General features: G+C 41.8%; 1 protein-coding gene across 1 annotated transcript in view; it reads right to left on the bottom strand.

The window, feature by feature from the left end:
• LOC124799322 (multiple epidermal growth factor-like domains protein 8) overlaps positions 1-17,560 on the bottom strand; it is a 380,153-nt gene that overhangs the window by 109,628 nt on the left and 252,965 nt on the right. Inside the window, exons 20-23 of the mRNA XM_047262911.1 lie at positions 14,739-14,930; positions 14,465-14,649; positions 13,425-13,636; positions 3,883-4,152 (exon numbers count right to left, since the gene is read on the bottom strand). Coding sequence (XP_047118867.1) covers positions 3,883-4,152; positions 13,425-13,636; positions 14,465-14,649; positions 14,739-14,930 — 859 coding nt within the window. The remainder of the gene's footprint in view (positions 1-3,882; positions 4,153-13,424; positions 13,637-14,464; positions 14,650-14,738; positions 14,931-17,560) is intronic.

The following is a 17,560-nucleotide window of genomic DNA, read 5'->3' as shown; positions in this document are numbered from 1 at the left end:
CAAATGGCTAAAGTAGGAGTCATGTTCATAAACCCATTGGTTCATTTTGGAAGCTGACAGGACATTTTTCACATGTGCACATAGACTTGGCAAGGCCACTAATACTGATGCAAGGATTCAGATATATTCTCACAGCTATTGACAGGTCTACTTGGTGGTTCAAGGCTTCTCTTATCATGAACATTATGGCAGAAACAGTTGCAAGAACATTTTTGACTACATGGATATCATGGTTCAGGTGCCCTGCAAATGTAATAACAGACCAGGCCTATCAGTTTGACCGAGCGAGGAGGCGCAGTGGTTAGCACACTGGACTCGCATTCGGGAGGACGACGGTTCAATCCCGTCTCCAGCCACCCTGATTTAGGTTTTCCGTGATTTCCCTAAATCGTTTCAGGCAAATGCCGGGATGGTTCCTTTGAAAGGGCACGGCCGATTTCCTTCCCCATCCTTCCCTAACCCGAGCTTGCGGTCCGTCTCTAATGACCTTGTTGTCGACGGGACATTAAACACTAACCTCCTCCTCCTTCTCCTATCAGTTTGAGTCAACACTGTTCAACAAGCGCCGGCTGCTAAGGCCGAGCGGTTCTAGGCGCTTCAGTCCGGAACTGCGTGACTGCTACGGTCGCAGGTTCGAATCCCGCCTCAGGAATGGATGTGTGTGACACCCTTAGGTTAGTTAGGTTTAAGTAGTTCTAAGTTCTAGGGGACTGATGAATTCAGATGTTAAGTCCCATAGTGCTCAGAGCCATTTGAACCATTTTGTTCAACAAGCTGGCCATGCTATGTGCGTTCATTCATCATCACTCCATCAGTTACTATCTGACGTGGTGTGGCACTGGCACAGGGCACTTACATCAGCATTAATGTGTCACAAGTCTTCCTGGTTAACTGCTCTATTGCTGGTGTTATAGCATTCAAATTTGACCCTGGCACGAAAAGTGCAGAAATGGTCTATCCTGAAACCTTAAGACTGCCTTCAGATTTTTTCTCCACACAACATAGAAACCACACAGATGACCCTACTCCTTGGTGCTACAGATGAGGAACTGTATCTTGAGCTTTCGGCCTATGATGGTGTCCCGCCATGCGCAACCGCCTACCTTTGTGCATAAAGACCTGACTCACTACACCCATGTCATGCTCCACTCAGATGGTGTCAGGGTGCCCTTGCAACCACTTTACACATGACTTTATCTAGTTTTAGAAAGAGATGTGTAAACACTGATGCTCTTGATAGCCAAACCAAACAAAGTGTCAGATGAATGAGGTGCAGTCCTTCACTACTTTACATGTGTTTAAAATGAACAAGCATATGCTTGTCATAAAGGGTGGTATTGCATAGTTTAGTGGATGGTTTGATAATGAGCTTAGGTCTTGAAACTAGTAATCAATAAAGAAAATTAACATTGCAACTTCAACTGTTTTTTTTACAATTTATTACATAGTAAGGTAAACAAAGTGTCCATTCAAAGGGTTAAACTGGTATATCTATCACTGTCAGAAGAAGTAGTACAATGAGTCAGAAGAGGCAGTACACCAACAATCACACAGTCAGCCAATGACTGCAGTCAGACCGTCTACAGCTACATAAGACTTCATGCCAGTGGTCTAAACTACTACTTCACTAACAGCAATGATGGAGTCAACTGCCACAGAAATACAGACACCTTCAGGACCTCCTACATCCAATGAATACCAGCGTGCAATAACACCAGAACTTTTGTATACACAGGCAGGTACAACAATTCAACATCAGTACCCCTATAAGAGGGGTCCAGTTCAGTGACATAAACAGAAGAGCAAGTAGTGTGGTAGACTGTCTCTGGACCCAGAATGACTGATGAAAAAGAGAATCTTTGTTGTTGTTTTGTAACCTAGTAATGTTGAGTAATTTCCTTGAAGTTTAGTGAGTGTTAGTTTCTTTGAGGTATAGAAATTTTGGAAGTGATTAAAATAAAGAAAATAAAATTCGGGAATCTTTTAATCAATTGTGGTGTGTATTACCCACAAGGGTTTTCAAAACTAAGCTTCTGATGTATCTCAAATGGATAGCCTAGAATTAATGTGCATCACCAGGTTTAACTTACGGCAGTAAGATATGGAATTTAAATGTGAAAATGATTCAAAAGTTGAGAGAGGCTCAGCAAGCAATAGAGAAATACATATTGGGAACTACTAGGACAGACAGAAAAACATATGAAGTACCAAGACTGGACTAAAGATGTAACTATGTCCACAACAAAAATGAATTGGAAAAGTGAGACAAGTAACCTGGCAAACAGATGGCAGATGGATGGAGGTACTTTTTTGCTGGATTTGAGGAGATGAGAGAAGACCAAGATTATGAACTAATAGAATCTGGGTAGGCTACATTGTATCAGCAAACATTTAAGAACAACACAGATGCATTAAGGCGAATTCAGTAATGCATGGAAAAGTCTAGAAGCAGCCTTTAATCTGCTGTAGATATTGAAAGGCTAATGATGACAATTATGATGACCTATAATTTCAGCTTATCTCCGATATTTCAACAAGGTTCTCAGAAACAATGAATTATAGTCCCATGACTCTAATAGCACTGCTAAATTTTTATGACATTACGTGCCTTGCTGTCTTGCTTGGTCTGGAGTTCTGAGACACCTTTTCACCTACAACATTTTCCATCAGATTATTTACACTGGTGAGCCAAAACACCATGACCACTGCCCACTCTAAGACTGAGAGCCTAGGTGGTGTTGTGGGCACATAACAGATAACAGAAGACACATGCAGTGCATAGACGAATGGGAGACAATCACAGTGATGACATGGGCTGCAAATGTGGCAATGTGCTGACAGAAGCGACTGACAAAAGACAGATTATTATGGCCTGGTGCCAGGGAATGAACATCTCATAAACAGCAAAGATGATTTGCTGTTCATGTGCTACTGTTGTGAGAATCTACAGAAAGTGATTGAAAGATGCAAAAACCACAGATAGGCGATAAGCTATTGTGTGTCCACAACTCATCAAAGAAAGTGAGATAAATCAGGACAGGTGGTGATATGTAAAAATCTGACAACAGAGTACAATACTGCTGCAGGTACAAGTGTCTCAGAGAACAACATTCAGTGCACACTGTCAACCACTGGGTTCCACAGCAGATGTGTTACCCTGTTGATACAATGACATAATGAACTACCATGGCCCTGGGCATGGGTCACTGAGATTGGACTGTGGATCAATGGAAACATGTCACCTGGCTGGATGAATTGCATTTCTTGCTACACCAGGTTACTTAGTAGTCATGTCCAGAAATGCTGTCACTCAGATGAACAGCATCTGGAAACAGACAATATACTACAGACACTGTCCAGCTGGGTAAGTATTTTGCTATGGAGGTCATTCACCCGGGTTTCTGTGAGACTTGTGGTGGTAACTGAAGGATGGCACAGGCTGCTGGCTACGAGAACATTATTGCATTATGTCTTCCACAATGGTAATGGCTTGTTGCGGTGGCACAACTATCCTTGTGACAAGGTCTGAATAGTGGTTTGAGGAGTATGATAAAGAACTCATGTTTAAGTCTTGACCACCAGACTCACCTCATATGAATGCGGTGGACCACATCTGGGACACTATTGGGTGCCAGATCTGCATGCACAAACCACCAGCCTGTAACTTAGGGGAATTACGTAACCTATGTAAAGTCATCTGGTTCCACATACCTCCAGACACCTACGAAGGACTTGTCGAATCCAAGCCATGCAGAATCACTATTGCAGTGTGTTCCAGAGATCAACTAACATGTTATTAAGTATGCTGTCATAATGCTTTGCCTCATCAGTGTATTTTTAATTTTTTGCGTGTATGGCAATTAAGAGATGACAAAAACTTACAGGTATCCATGTATTGTTCCTTGTATCAAACAATCTGATGTCATTAAGTGGTCCATTAGATAGTGAATAGCCTCCAAACATCCACAATGAACCTCTCCTGTCTGCCACTACACTATGGCCAAAGCGTGGAATAGTTTTTCGTAAATGCTCCAAACTATCAGATATTCGATTAGTGTCAAACAGTTGTGTAAACACTAGTTGTGTATTATTTAGCTCCACAGAACAGTCCTCGCCGCCAAAATTTGCACTGCATATACACTGACCGTATGCCTGGAAAACACAAAAAAAAATGATATTAATACAAAGAACTTCTCAGAAAGCAACTGTATATAAACATTCTGAAAATGCTACATCTTTGGTGTGCACACATCTCTTATAACGTCATTAAAAATTCAGTTAATTCATCAATTTTATAGAATGATCTACTTGCTACAGCCTGTCATTTCCACACAGAGCTTCCACAGGAGGCAGACTGAGACAATTCTTTTGGGTACAGAAATTAGCAAATTGTGCATTTTTGTGCACAATCAAGAAATTGATAGAAAATGAATGTAACAGTTTGATGACAAGGATAGTTGCTGTTCATATAGTGGAGATACTGAGTCATAGAAACACACAACAAAAAGACTGTCGCACAATTCGCTTTCGGCCAACAAGGCCTTTGTCAAAATTAGACAACACACACACACACACACACACACACACACACACACACACCTCTCGCATCCAGGCTCCAGCTGCCAGAGACTGTGCTAATGTGTGTGTGAGTTGCATTGTGTGACAGTCTTTTTGTAGTAGCTTTCTGCGACTCACCATATGGTGAGTAGCAAATGTCCTTTTCATTATATTGTTACATTCCATCTGGATTTTCCATTCTTTGACAGAAAATGAATGAATAATTTACTACACGGCAAGTAAACTTAAACCATCATCCTATATTAACTGGTTCTTCCATGTATGTACGGTAGCTTAATTTCAAATTTACAACTGAAAAATACTTCTCCACTGTATAGTACTTTTAACTTTGTGTTCTGCCTTACAGCAGGTCTTGTCAGTAGTATGAGGGTGGTTTGAAAAGTTCTCGGAATTACCAAGAGAGGTCAACGCTAGCGCAATGAGTTGTTCATGTGATATTCATTGGACTGTTAGTGATTTGCGAAGATGGAAAAAAAAAAAAAAAATTGAGATTTGAGCAGTGATAGAAAGGTATGAAAGCAAAGGACATTCACACCAACTTCCAGAATACACTGGGCGACTGCTCCTTCATATTCAACTGTTGCCAAGTGGACAAATGAATTTAAATTTCGTTGGGAGAACTTAGTTGATGATTCGTGCAATGGTCAGCCAAGATGTGTCACTACCCCATAAATAATTGCAAAAGTGCATAAAATGGTAATGGAGGATCACCGACTGAAAGTGCGTGAAATTGCTCACATTTACCAGATGTCAGCTGAAAGGGTATATCATATTTTAACTGAAGAATTAGGAATGAAAAAATTATCTGCAAGATGGGTGCCACAACTCTTGACGCACGCCCGCACACATGTGCCGTCGCCATGGCAAAATTACACGAACTAAGGTATGAATTGCTTGTCACACTTCCATCTCTTCCCAAAACTGAAAATTTTTGTTGACGGACAAAGATTCACCTCAAACAAAGAATTGATAGCCAGAGTTGACAACTATTTTGCAGGGCCTGGAGGAAACTCATTTTCGAGATGGGATCAAAGCACTGGAACATCGTTGGACCAAGTGCATTAATCTACAAGGAGACTACATTGAAAAATAAAAAAAGTTCAAGTAATGTAAGTGTTGTGACGCGCAGATCATTTAAAGTGCTGCCGTGCAATTACACGCGTCCTCTACATGCAGCGCTGTCTACCAGCCATGCAGCAGCCGCGCCACTTAAGCGGCCAGACGGCCAGTGTCCGCTAGACTTGGACTCAGTGCAGATTTGACCGTTACTGTGTACACATGCCTTACGTGGTCTACTTGCTCTGTGACTTACATGTATTGTGTCGTCTTTTGAAATATAAGTGTTCTACTTGACGTTATAGCAATTGGCGATGAGGTAGTGGATTTTTCCTTTTCATCATTGACCCACAAGTTTCCATGGTTACTTTAGAGCAACTATTGCAAGGTCTCATTGAACAGCAAACGCTTCTCATGTCAGCGATTCGCGATTTCATCGCGGCATCCAATGTGGGGCATTTCTTGTCATTGTCTATACCTCCTTTTCCTCCTCATGACGAGACGGCGGAAGACTGGTCTGATTACGAAAACGTCTTCGACAGCACTTCTTGGCATTTCATGTCGCGGATGAACAAACATGTAAGTCTCTGTTCCTTTCATGGATTTCACCTCAAATGTATCGATTGTTGTCGCAATTGGCTCCTTTGAAAGATCCTGCATCTTTATCTTTTGCTGAAATGTGCTCACTTCTGTCCGTATATTTTCATAAGCAAACACATGTGGTAACCTCTCGTGTTGCCTTTTATTGTTGTCAAAAACAACCGAATCAATCCTATTGCGCTTGGGCTGCTGAACTTCACGGCCTCAGTAGAAAGTGTCAATTTGTTACTGACGTTCACAAAGAATCCTATGCCGATTTCATGGTACGGGATGCTATTATCCGGTCGGCACCCGACAAAGAAGTGAGGCAACGTGCCCTTCAGTTGGCAAATCCGACTCTCAATGAAGTCCTATCTGTAGCGCAGTCTTTTGAAATTTCTCGTGCCGCTGGAGCGCAAATAGAGGCGTGGGGTGATGTCAGGGAAATACAACCTCTGTGCGCTGTTGACGACACGTGTGGCGTGTCCCCACCGGCCGATGTGGCCGCAGTGCACTCCCGAGTGCAGCCTCAGCCTAACCGTAAACAAACCTCTAAGAAACTGCAGCAAAACCCCCGGCAACTTCCTTCATGTCCTTAGTGTTATACGAAACATTCACGGGAGGATTGTCCCAACATTGGGCCGTATGTCACAACTGCAAAAAGAAGGGTCATCCGTTTGCAAATCCGACCGTATACACGATGTTCATGAACATGACGCTGATTCTGATTCCGTGTTGTCTGTCAATTGTACTTCTTCCCTTTCAGGGAAGTTACTCCTCACGGTCCAAATACTTGATCGAGATGTTCGCATGCAGTGGATACTGGTTCTGCCGCCACTGTCATCAATTCTCAGATGTATCTTCAGTTGGGTTCTCCAACCCTATCACCTGTCACTAGGCAATTACAGACTTACAATAAACAGAAGATTTCTCTCTTGGGACAATTTGATGCTGAGGTATCTTACAAATCTGTCGTTCGTACTGTTCCCATATTTGTGGTCGACCATAGTAATGCAGAAAATCTTTTTGGTTTCGATGCCTTTCACATTTTTGGGCTCTCCATAGATGACTCTGTCAATATCGTCTCTGATGCCATTCCTTATGCTCAATTGGATTCCTTGTCAACGACATTTTCGTCCCTTTTTTCTCCGGGGTTAGGCCGTGCAAACGATTTTGAAGCTCAAATCATGCTCAAACCCACCACTCGGCCTAAGTTTTGTCGGGCTCGGGCCATTCCTGTGGCCCTTCGTGATCGGGTAAAACGGGAGCTGGATCGTCTCACTGCTTCAGGGGTTGTGCTTCCTGTCACTTCCAGTGAGTGATCCTCTCCTGTCGTTGGTGATATTCGTCTCTGTGGCGATCTCAAAGCCACTGTAAATGCTCAATGCCTCATCGACACTTACCCTATGCCCCGACCTGAAGAACTGTTCACTAAACTTGCTGCAGGCCAGTATTTTTTTTTTAATTGACCTGTCAGAAGCTTATCATAAACTTCCTCTTGACACTGCTTCCCAGCAGTTTCTGGTCCTTAACACGCCTTTCGGCCTCTATCAATATCAACGATTGCCATTGCTAGTGCCACTGCTCTCTTTCAGCATTTCTTGGAACAATTATTGCTCCCTGTCCCTGAGTGTATCGATTACATGGACGACATTGTCGTCACTGGCTCCATCACTGAAGAACATCTTCAGAATCTCTGCACACTTTTTCATGTCTTACAGACTGCCGGTCTTAAGTGTAATCTTCAGAAATCACAATTTTTTCAGGCATCTATCACGTACTTGGGGTTCCAACTCTCTTGGAATGGTATTCGTCCGCTTCAGCAAACTGTCGCCACAATCGATGCCCTTCCTCGCCCTACATCTGTTAAGGAACTACAGGCCTTCTTGGGGAAAATAGCATACTATCACAGGTTTTTACCGTCTGTGGCTTCGGTGGCTCAGCCGTTGCATCGTCTGTTGCATAAAAAAGTGCCTTTTCACTGGTCTGAGTCATGCAATGCGGCTTTCCAGAAATTGAAGACTATGCTGAAACAGGCCCCGTGCCTGGCTACTTATGGACCTGTCCAACATCTTGTTCTTGCCACGGACGCCTCTCACTATGGGGTTGGTTCAGTCCCTGTGCACAGTTTTTCTGGCGATTCTGATCAACCCATTGCTTACGCCTCCAAAACGCTCATGGATGCCCAACGAAAATATTCTCAAATTGAAAAAGAAGCTTTGGCCATTATTTATGCTCTTCATAAGTTTGGTGTTTTTCTTTATGGATCCAAATTTCATCTTGTTACGGACCATAAACTGCTTGTTTCCTTGTTTCAGCCATCAACATCGCTTCCTGACAAGGCTGCACACCACCTCCAGCATTGTGCTCTTTACTTGTCTCATTTCAATTATGAGATTCATTTCCGGCTGACGGCTCAACATGTGAATGCTGATGCACTGTCTTGCCTTCCTGTGGGTCCTGATCTGGCATTCGATAGGGACGAACTTTTGTGTTTCCACCTGGATGTTGCCGAGCAGCGAGTTGTGGACGGATTCCCATCACCAGGGACGGGCTGGCAGCTGCTACGGGTTCCGACCCTACCCTCTCCCAGGTTTTACGCTGTATTCAGAAGGGTTGGCCAGATCGTCCGTCCGCTAAGACTTCTGATCCATTGCGGAACTACTATGCTTTGCGCTACTGCCTCACGGCTACGGATGGTGTTATCCTCCTTTCCACCGACAATGCGTCGCTGCACGTTGTGGTACCTGCGTCTTTGCGTGCTTCGATCTTGCGCCTCCTTCACCAAGGGCACTGGGGTGTCTCTCGCACAAAATCTCTGGCGCGCCGTCATGTGTACTGGCATGGCATCGACTCTGAAATCACACACATGGTCGCTGCCTGCGGTCCTTGTGCGTCACTGGCCGCCGCCCCGAAGTCATCTTTGTCACCGTGGCCTTTGCCTGAGAAGCCCTGGGAGCGCATTCATGCTGACTTCGCGGGACCTGGATGAATGACTGGTCTGCACATTTAAGGCTCAGATGAGGAAAACTCCTGACTTCTTCTGCTGCTGATGATGCGCTTCTCCAAATTCTGGCTTCTTACCATTTCACCCCCATGGGCGACCACAGCCCGGCTGAGCTCTTACATGGCCGACAGCCCCACACGCTGCTTCATCTTCTGCAGCCTTCCACCTCACGGCCGCGGGTGCCTTCGCTTGGCCGGTTCACCGCCGGCGACCTTGTATGGGTACGGGGATATTGCAGGCGGCCACACCGTGGTCGACACCTGTATGAAATCCAGACGAACACAGGTGTTGCAGTGCGTCATTCGGACCAGCTACAGCCTCGGGTGCAGGCAACGCCTGTTCGGGATGCCGCTACACCACCTTCAGCTCTACCTGACGCTCGGGATCTTGGCATCTCTCATTACTCACAATGCAGCCATCTCACCATCATCTTGGTGCCAGCACAAGAACGGACGCCACCAGGAGACGTGCCCATGCAGGAACGGGATGACCATCATCTGTCGGAGCAATTCTACTCGCCTCCTTCTCCTACGGACGCCGACACATTGCCCATGTCTCCTGTTATATCAACCGGACTTGCCGCAACGGGCAGATTGGTGCACGGGGCCCCAGCAGATTCGACCCCTACGTCTCCTGTCATCTCGACCCGTTATCATTGGGGACACTTCCGTCCGTACGGGAAGCCTCCGCCTCGAGACCTCACGACCAGTCAATCAATGGGCATTAACCATCTGCAGGCCACCTCCATTAACACCAGTGCAAAAATTTCAAAGGGGAGAAAAGTTTTGTGACACACCGATCATTCAAAGTGTCGCCACGCAATTACGCGCATCCTCTACATGTGGCACTGTCTGCCAGCCATGCAGCAACCGCGCCACCTAAGCGGCCAGCCGGCCAACATCCGCTAGACTTGGACTCAGCGCAGATTTGACCGTTACTGTGTACACATGCCTTACGTGGTCTACTCGCTCTGTGACTTACATGTATTGTGTTCTTTTTTTGAAATATAAGTGTTCAACTTGACATTATAGCGGTAAGTACTTTTTTCTATTCCATCCCAAGAACTTTTCAAACCACCACCATAACCTATGTGTTTCCACAAATACCTGTTCAAATAATTTCTCAAATCCAAAATTGTGTTACCCTTAGTCTCTGAATTCTTCTCAACATTCCTATGGGCATCTTGATCTTGATGGGAATACAGAAGAGATCTGTTGCCTCAAACCTTGTCATCCTCTCCACAGACAGTCTGTTGTGATGAATTGTAGGGATTCTCTGACAGAAGTCGTCCACCAGCTGTCTGACACTTCTATCTACATACATTACTTTAAGAATCTCTTTCCAGATACTGTATGACCTCCAGTGCCTATTCACATCTCTAGGGAATCCTTTCATAAATATCTGTCTCCTTTCTTTTAACAAATCACCCACACATAATCACCTTCTACAAACTCACCAATATTTAAGGCTACTTTGAAGGAAAAAAAAAAAAAAAAAAAAAAAAAGTGCAAATAAATTCATGTAAGCTGAGGTATTCTTGTGCCATCTACTAGAGAAATTCTTCCTAACCACTCAATATCCGACATGGAATGTCATGTTCAGATACTTTTATGACATTTTCATGATAAGGGATGCGATTATGATGTGCTAACCGGTCCTTGGGCCACCTCTAATCAACAATACCTCTGCTATTACAGATTTACTCCTTCACCAATAATAAGCCTGTCACACACAGTATTCCACTTGCTGACCTGAAAAACCTTTTGGTCAAAAATATATCCTGTCTCACTTATCTTACACTCACAATACTCAGCTAGAAGTGCTAACCTGCTACAAAGGAGCATACCCCACATTACATTATACTTCTACAGTCTACAAACTAGAGAAATTCTTCCTAACCACTCAATATCCGACATGGAATAGGAGTAGGTATTAAAATCCATGGATAAGAAATAAAAACTTTGAGGTTCGCCGATGACATTGTAATTCTGTCAGAGACAGCAAAGGACTTGGAAGAGCAGTTGAACGGAATGGACAGTCTCTTGAAAGGAGGGTATAAGATGAACATCAACAAAAGCAAAACGAGGATAATGGAATGTAGTCGAATTAAGTCGGGTGATGCTGAGGGAATTAGATTAGGAAATGAGACACTTAAAGTAGTAAAGGAGTTTTGCTATTTGGGGAGCAAAATAACTGACGATGGTTGAAGCAGAGAGGATATAAAATGTAGACTGGCAATGGCAAGGAAAGCGTTTCTTAAGAAGCGAAATTTGTTAACATCGAGTATTGATTTAAGTGTCAGGAAGTCGTTTCTGAAAGTATTTGTATAGAGTGTAGCCATGTATGGAAGTGAAACATGGACGATAAATAGAAGAGAATAGAAGCTTTCGAAATGTGGTGCTACAGAAGAATGCTGAAGATTAGATGGGTTGATCACATAACTAATGAGGAGGTATTGAATAGAATTGGGGAGAAGAGAAGTTTGTGGCACAACTTGACCAGAAGAAGGGATCGGTTGGTAGGACATGTTCTGAGGCATCAAGGGATCACCAATTTAGTATTGGAGGGCAGCGTGGAGGGTAAAAATCGTAGAGGGAGACCAAGAGATGAATACACTAAACAGATTCAGAAGGATGTAGGTTGCAGTAGGTACTGGGAGATGAAGAAGCTTGCACAGGATAGAGTAGCATGGAGAGCTGCATCAAACCAGTCTCAGGACTGAAGACCACAACAACAACAACAACAGTCTAGAACAGCTGAATCTCATCCTCTGACAGCTCCAGTGCTCTTGTCCTGCATAGGGACTATCCTCTCAACCCTCTCCCATCACACACTCATAAAAAAAGTGGATTCCACCAACTGCCCCATGTAAAAATATCTTGGTGCATTTCAGTACCACTCCTACCTAAATCTGTTACAACATGGGATATATGCGTGTGGCAGACTTCTGTTGTAAGACTTCTCTCATTTGTCAACACATATTTTATCCCACCAGTGACAGCATCACGTATGAAAGAAGCCATGTCACAGGTAAATTATGCTGAAACTACTGAATGTCTTTATATGGGTATAACTACAATCAGCAGCTATCCTTTATAACTAGATGTTGCCAAAATGTAGGCATGATCATATTTGACTACAAGGCAGAAAATGATAGTCAACTTCAACAATTGCTTCACAACTGTATCATCAGGATCCTCAATCCCAAACATAATTTTCTCTGAACTGTGAGGGTAGAAATTGTTCTTTCAACACATCATTTGTACAATCCTGCTGGCTACAATGTCTGCTTGTCCTTGACCCCCACTCACCATCAACGTATTTTTATAATCTATGTGGTACATTCCATGAGTACTTTTATACCTAACATTACAAAAGGGATTCTTCTGTTTATCTCTCTATCCAGTACCTTGTTATACTGGTATTGTGAGTACAGCAGTTGCAACAGGTAATGTAAAACTGCAATTGCTATTTCCCCTTCAACACATTTTATACACTCTTGTTTCATCAAGACAAAAAATCTTAAGAGATGAATAGAATATGTACTATGAAAGGTTCAAGTTGTTTCAACTTGAGAAGTAAAACTATGAAAATTATAAATTATTCCCTTAAAATATATATCAATATTTAACAAAAAATGTAAATAATTTGGGAGTAATGGACTTCACTCACTGAATAGTTGCAGCATTGAGCTGCTGATAGGGTCACACAAAATAGAGGAGGAAAAAATCCTAGATTTCCAAATCAATTCTTTCTCGAGCAGTGCACACACACATGCACACGTGCATGTGCGTGCACACTTATGACCCTGGACTGGTGTTCAGCAGATGGACTGCCGAACTATAATCCCTACTCTACTACTACTACTACTACTACTGCTACCACTACTACACTGTGTACCCAGCCAGCAGCATGTAGGGGCACATCTGTGTGTGTGTGTGTGTGGTGTGTGTGTGTGTGTGTGTGTGTGTGTGTGTGTCTGCGCGCGCGCGCGCGCGTCTGTGCGTGTGTGTGTGCACATGCTCGAAACAGAATTTATTCCAAAAGCCAGCAAGTTTTCCTTCTCTATTGTGTGCCTGTTGACAACATTTCTGTTATTCAATGAGAAGTCTCCTTTACTTCTAAATTATTTGCATAACAATATTTTTTCACTTTTGTATCCCATAGGTGAAAAACAGTTTGATAAAACATATGAAATTCTTACTTTGTCACAAACACCTTGACTTTTGTTGGCACTACAGTTTCGAGGACACATGACAATGGAACAGTTAGATCCAGTCCAGCCATCTTTACAAACACACTGATCATTATGACAAGTATGGTTTCCACTACAGTCTCTCTCACATGTCATCACTGTGTAACTGGCATTAAATCCCTCTGACAAGTCAGCTTGCTTATAATAAACTGTTAAAATACCTAAAAAAAAAAACACACAAAGACATCATGAGTCACAAAAAAATAAAATGAATATGCCAAACCAAACTTAAGAGAATTCAAACATGGTGGAACAAGGCAAAAGGCAAGTTGCTTGTCCAGTATGACACATACAGACTAAACATAAACATTAACTAAGACCACAGAGGCTGTTCAAGAAACATTTCCACAAACTCTAAGTAGCCAATATCTGTTAGAGTTGGTAAATGAAGATTTTACAACAAATACCTGGCTTTGTTTATGCAAATCTCTTCATGTGAGACTTCAATGCTAAATATGCAGTGCCTGTGTTGTTTAGAAGTATGATGAAATATTCCTCTGAACATGCATGCATGTCCAAGGGAACAGGCAATGTGGTGACTGCAGTCATAATGAAACACATGAACCACATTCATAGCTGCGAATGTGGACTACCAGCAGCTGTACAATGTAATGACAACAATGAAAATTTGTGCGAGATTGGGACTCGAACCTGGATATCCTGCTTATCATGAGCAATAACGGCCATTTTCCTACATTACATAATTAGAACTGATGGGAGAAAGGATCATCACTGGAGTTGCAAGTATGGTATATGAAATCTCAATGTATGTGGCAGGAGCCCAAATACATGATTGATGTCAGTCAGACTGCCACAAGTACATTAATGAAGCAAGTGCAAAGTACAAGTGAGATCTGTGCATCATCTGTGGAAAAACTGAGTAGTTCTCACATTTCCTATTTTATGATTTCACCAACGCACATATTTGCTAATATTACAGAATCTAATACAAAGTTAAGTCGACAAATGATGATAAATGTTACACTGACCTGATTTTGCCTCAACAGTTACAGGGTATTCTGTATCTGCTGAGCAAAATACTCCCAGTACATGATTCTGATGGCTGCCTGATGCTGACATGAAATCTGGTAAACCATCATAAACATAAATGCTATTTTCCTGGCAGCTGACATTAATATCATCATGGATTGTAAACTGCACCACACTGGACTGGCTGCAGAACAATATAAAACAAAACAACATTATAATAAAGAGCTGATCAAATCATCTGAAAAAGAGTTATTTCATTCAAGAAAGACAAACCTTGGATGAGAGGTTACAGACTTGTTCTGAACATCAAATGGGCTTACAATCCACAGGCATTCATGAATTGGTATAGTACGTTGGCGTTGTTCCCATGGAGTTAGTTGTCCAAGACGGCTGCCTAATCCTTGACTTTCTAATCCAGTGAGCATTCCCCGAGATGCACACTCATAATAGCACATGCCTCCATGTCTAATCAGATTACAAAAAGAAAATTGACAAAGTTTAATGTAACTTATGTACAACATTGCAAAACATTTCAGATGAATGAGGACACAATTGAAATAAAACCACCTTCAACATGAAGAGTAACTGAAAAATGTAAGATAACAATAATTTGCCACAAAAAAGACAACCTTCTTTGAAAAAAATATGAACTCTTTCATCTATTAATTTTGAACCATAAATCTGCATCAATCCCCAGTTTCTACACAAGTTTCTCCAATTTTCAGATGATGGGTAATTGAATACAAGATGTTCCAGTAGAAATGGTCAATATTCAGGGATATGACAGAAATGATCATTTGAAGAAAAAAACTTTTATGGGCATATGTCCCATTCTGAATGGTTGCTGAGATAGAACATATTTAACTGATATTTGCTTTTGGGGTTGTGGTGCACATGAGTATGTCTTCCCCATGCAACTTCTTTGGTGTCCTATTCGAACACAAATTACCTTGCTTTTTCAACCTCTTTGCTCAAGATGTCCTTCTGCCATTAAACTAACCCACTGAATGTGCAGTTGTCCACAGTGTGTAGTGAGTGAAGTAGTGTGGGGAATCATGCACAGGCTAAAATGTCACACATCTATACTATTGTGTAATACATAGGTACAATGTATGTTCACAGTTTTTTTGTGACGGTAGTGCTCCTGCTACTTTCGAAGAGTACCATCGGTGCTTTCAACTTGTCCAAATCCTGATCGCAGAGTGTTTACAAGAGTTTTGAGCACAATGTATAAAACAGGTATTCTTCCAAGTTCCCATTTCTCTTCTGAATGTTTAGTTCAACTACCTGTGCAGCAACAGCAACACATCATTGTAACGGTGCAGTGTAATCCTGCTGTCAGTACACAGCAACTTTCTGCATGTATCAGTATCCCACAACCATGCATATGGCAAACATTTGATGTGGAAATCTTGCACCCATTTCACACATAGCGTGTCCTTAATCTTCATATTGGTAACAATGCCACACAACTTGAATTCTGTTACTACTTAAATGACAATTATCATTTGCTTCCATTAATATTATTTGCTGATGAAGCCACATTTACGCAGAATGGAATCAATAACCACACAATAATCATCCATGGTCGTAGGAAACCCCCACATGTTACAGTGTAAACCAATTTCTTCTAAGTCACAATGCTTGGTGTGACATGATCAGTAACGTGTTGATAGATGCAATTATTTCAGAAGAGCAAATGTTGGGACATAATTTTTGAAAAATTCGTTTTTTAACCACCTTGAGGACATTCCTTTGGCCATGCTGATTGTAATTGTACTTCCAGGATGGCAGAGAACCTCCACATTTTATCAGACATGAGAGGGAACATCTCAACTGCACTTACCCTAATTGCAGGATTGGTTGTGGTAGACAATTAACTGGTCACAAGATCATTAGACCTTATGCCAATAGATTTTTGTTTATGAGATTGGGTGAAGTCTGAGATGTGCATATGAAAAGTGAATATGTGAAATGAATTGCCTGGACATATCAGGGATGATGCTGCCCACATTAAGAAACACCCAAAGGCACTCTGACAAGCAAAACATGTTCCTTCAAAAGTGCACAAATGACAAGTGCTTTGATATTGACAATGGGCTGTTCGAACCTTTACTGTGAACTGTACAACACATGTAATTAGGTGTGTGATAATGCTTAGGGCTGAATGAGTAAAAAGTACATATTTTTCAACTGATACGTTGTAAAATGCATGTCGTAATGTTTACTAACTATTGTACATGAGTAAACACGACAATGTATTGCACAATACACTGTCAGGTTTACACACATACAACAGTTAGTTAACATTACAACATGTGTTTTACAACATATCCATTGAAAAATATGTATTTTTTACTCATTCGACTGTTGTACATGTATAAACCTTACAATGTATTGCACAATACACAATATAAATAATGCTGTCCATTAAATGTGTTTCACCTTGGAAACCATTTGGAATAAGGCATACGTCCACATTAAGTTTTTTGCTTCAAGTTACTGTTTGTGTCACATCCTGGATATTAAGCATTCCTCTTGGGACATCCTGTATATGATGACTTGTACCTGCATTTAGTCTTTCTGCTAGTCTAGTCACTTAAAGCACTCTGAACTCACCTTTTATGCACATCAAACAAACAACAGTTATATTGATGCCAATAAAACATTACACAGCATTAATAAAACATTTTCATTGCAAGTATAGGAGTAGATTTTAATTTTAATGACTGAAACACACTGTAGGAAACAGTAACTTGAAGATTCGGACATTTGCTATAAACCAGTTTCTTGTTCTTTACCGTTCACTGACTGATTTGTAGAACTGCATCTCAGGAAGATCATTCCTGATGACATTACTAGATGTACGAGAGGCCACATAATCAGTGATCAAGTGTCTTGCAATATTATGTAAAATGTATATATTATCAATATTGTATATATTATCAAATCATACCTGAATTACAATCAGTAAAGGAGGTGAACAATAATGGAAACAGGATTCCATGTCTGCATTATCTGTGCTATCTACTCTCAGGAACTGCACTGCAGCAAAAAATGCTGACTGTCAGAAGAGCTTTCCTACAGTGTACTTC

The sequence above is a fragment of the Schistocerca piceifrons genome, chromosome 5, assembly GCF_021461385.2.
Source record: "Schistocerca piceifrons isolate TAMUIC-IGC-003096 chromosome 5, iqSchPice1.1, whole genome shotgun sequence".
NCBI lineage: Eukaryota > Metazoa > Arthropoda > Insecta > Orthoptera > Acrididae > Schistocerca > Schistocerca piceifrons.
The sequence above is the reverse complement of the archived record's forward strand: the minus strand, read 5'-3'. Positions and strand labels throughout refer to the sequence as shown.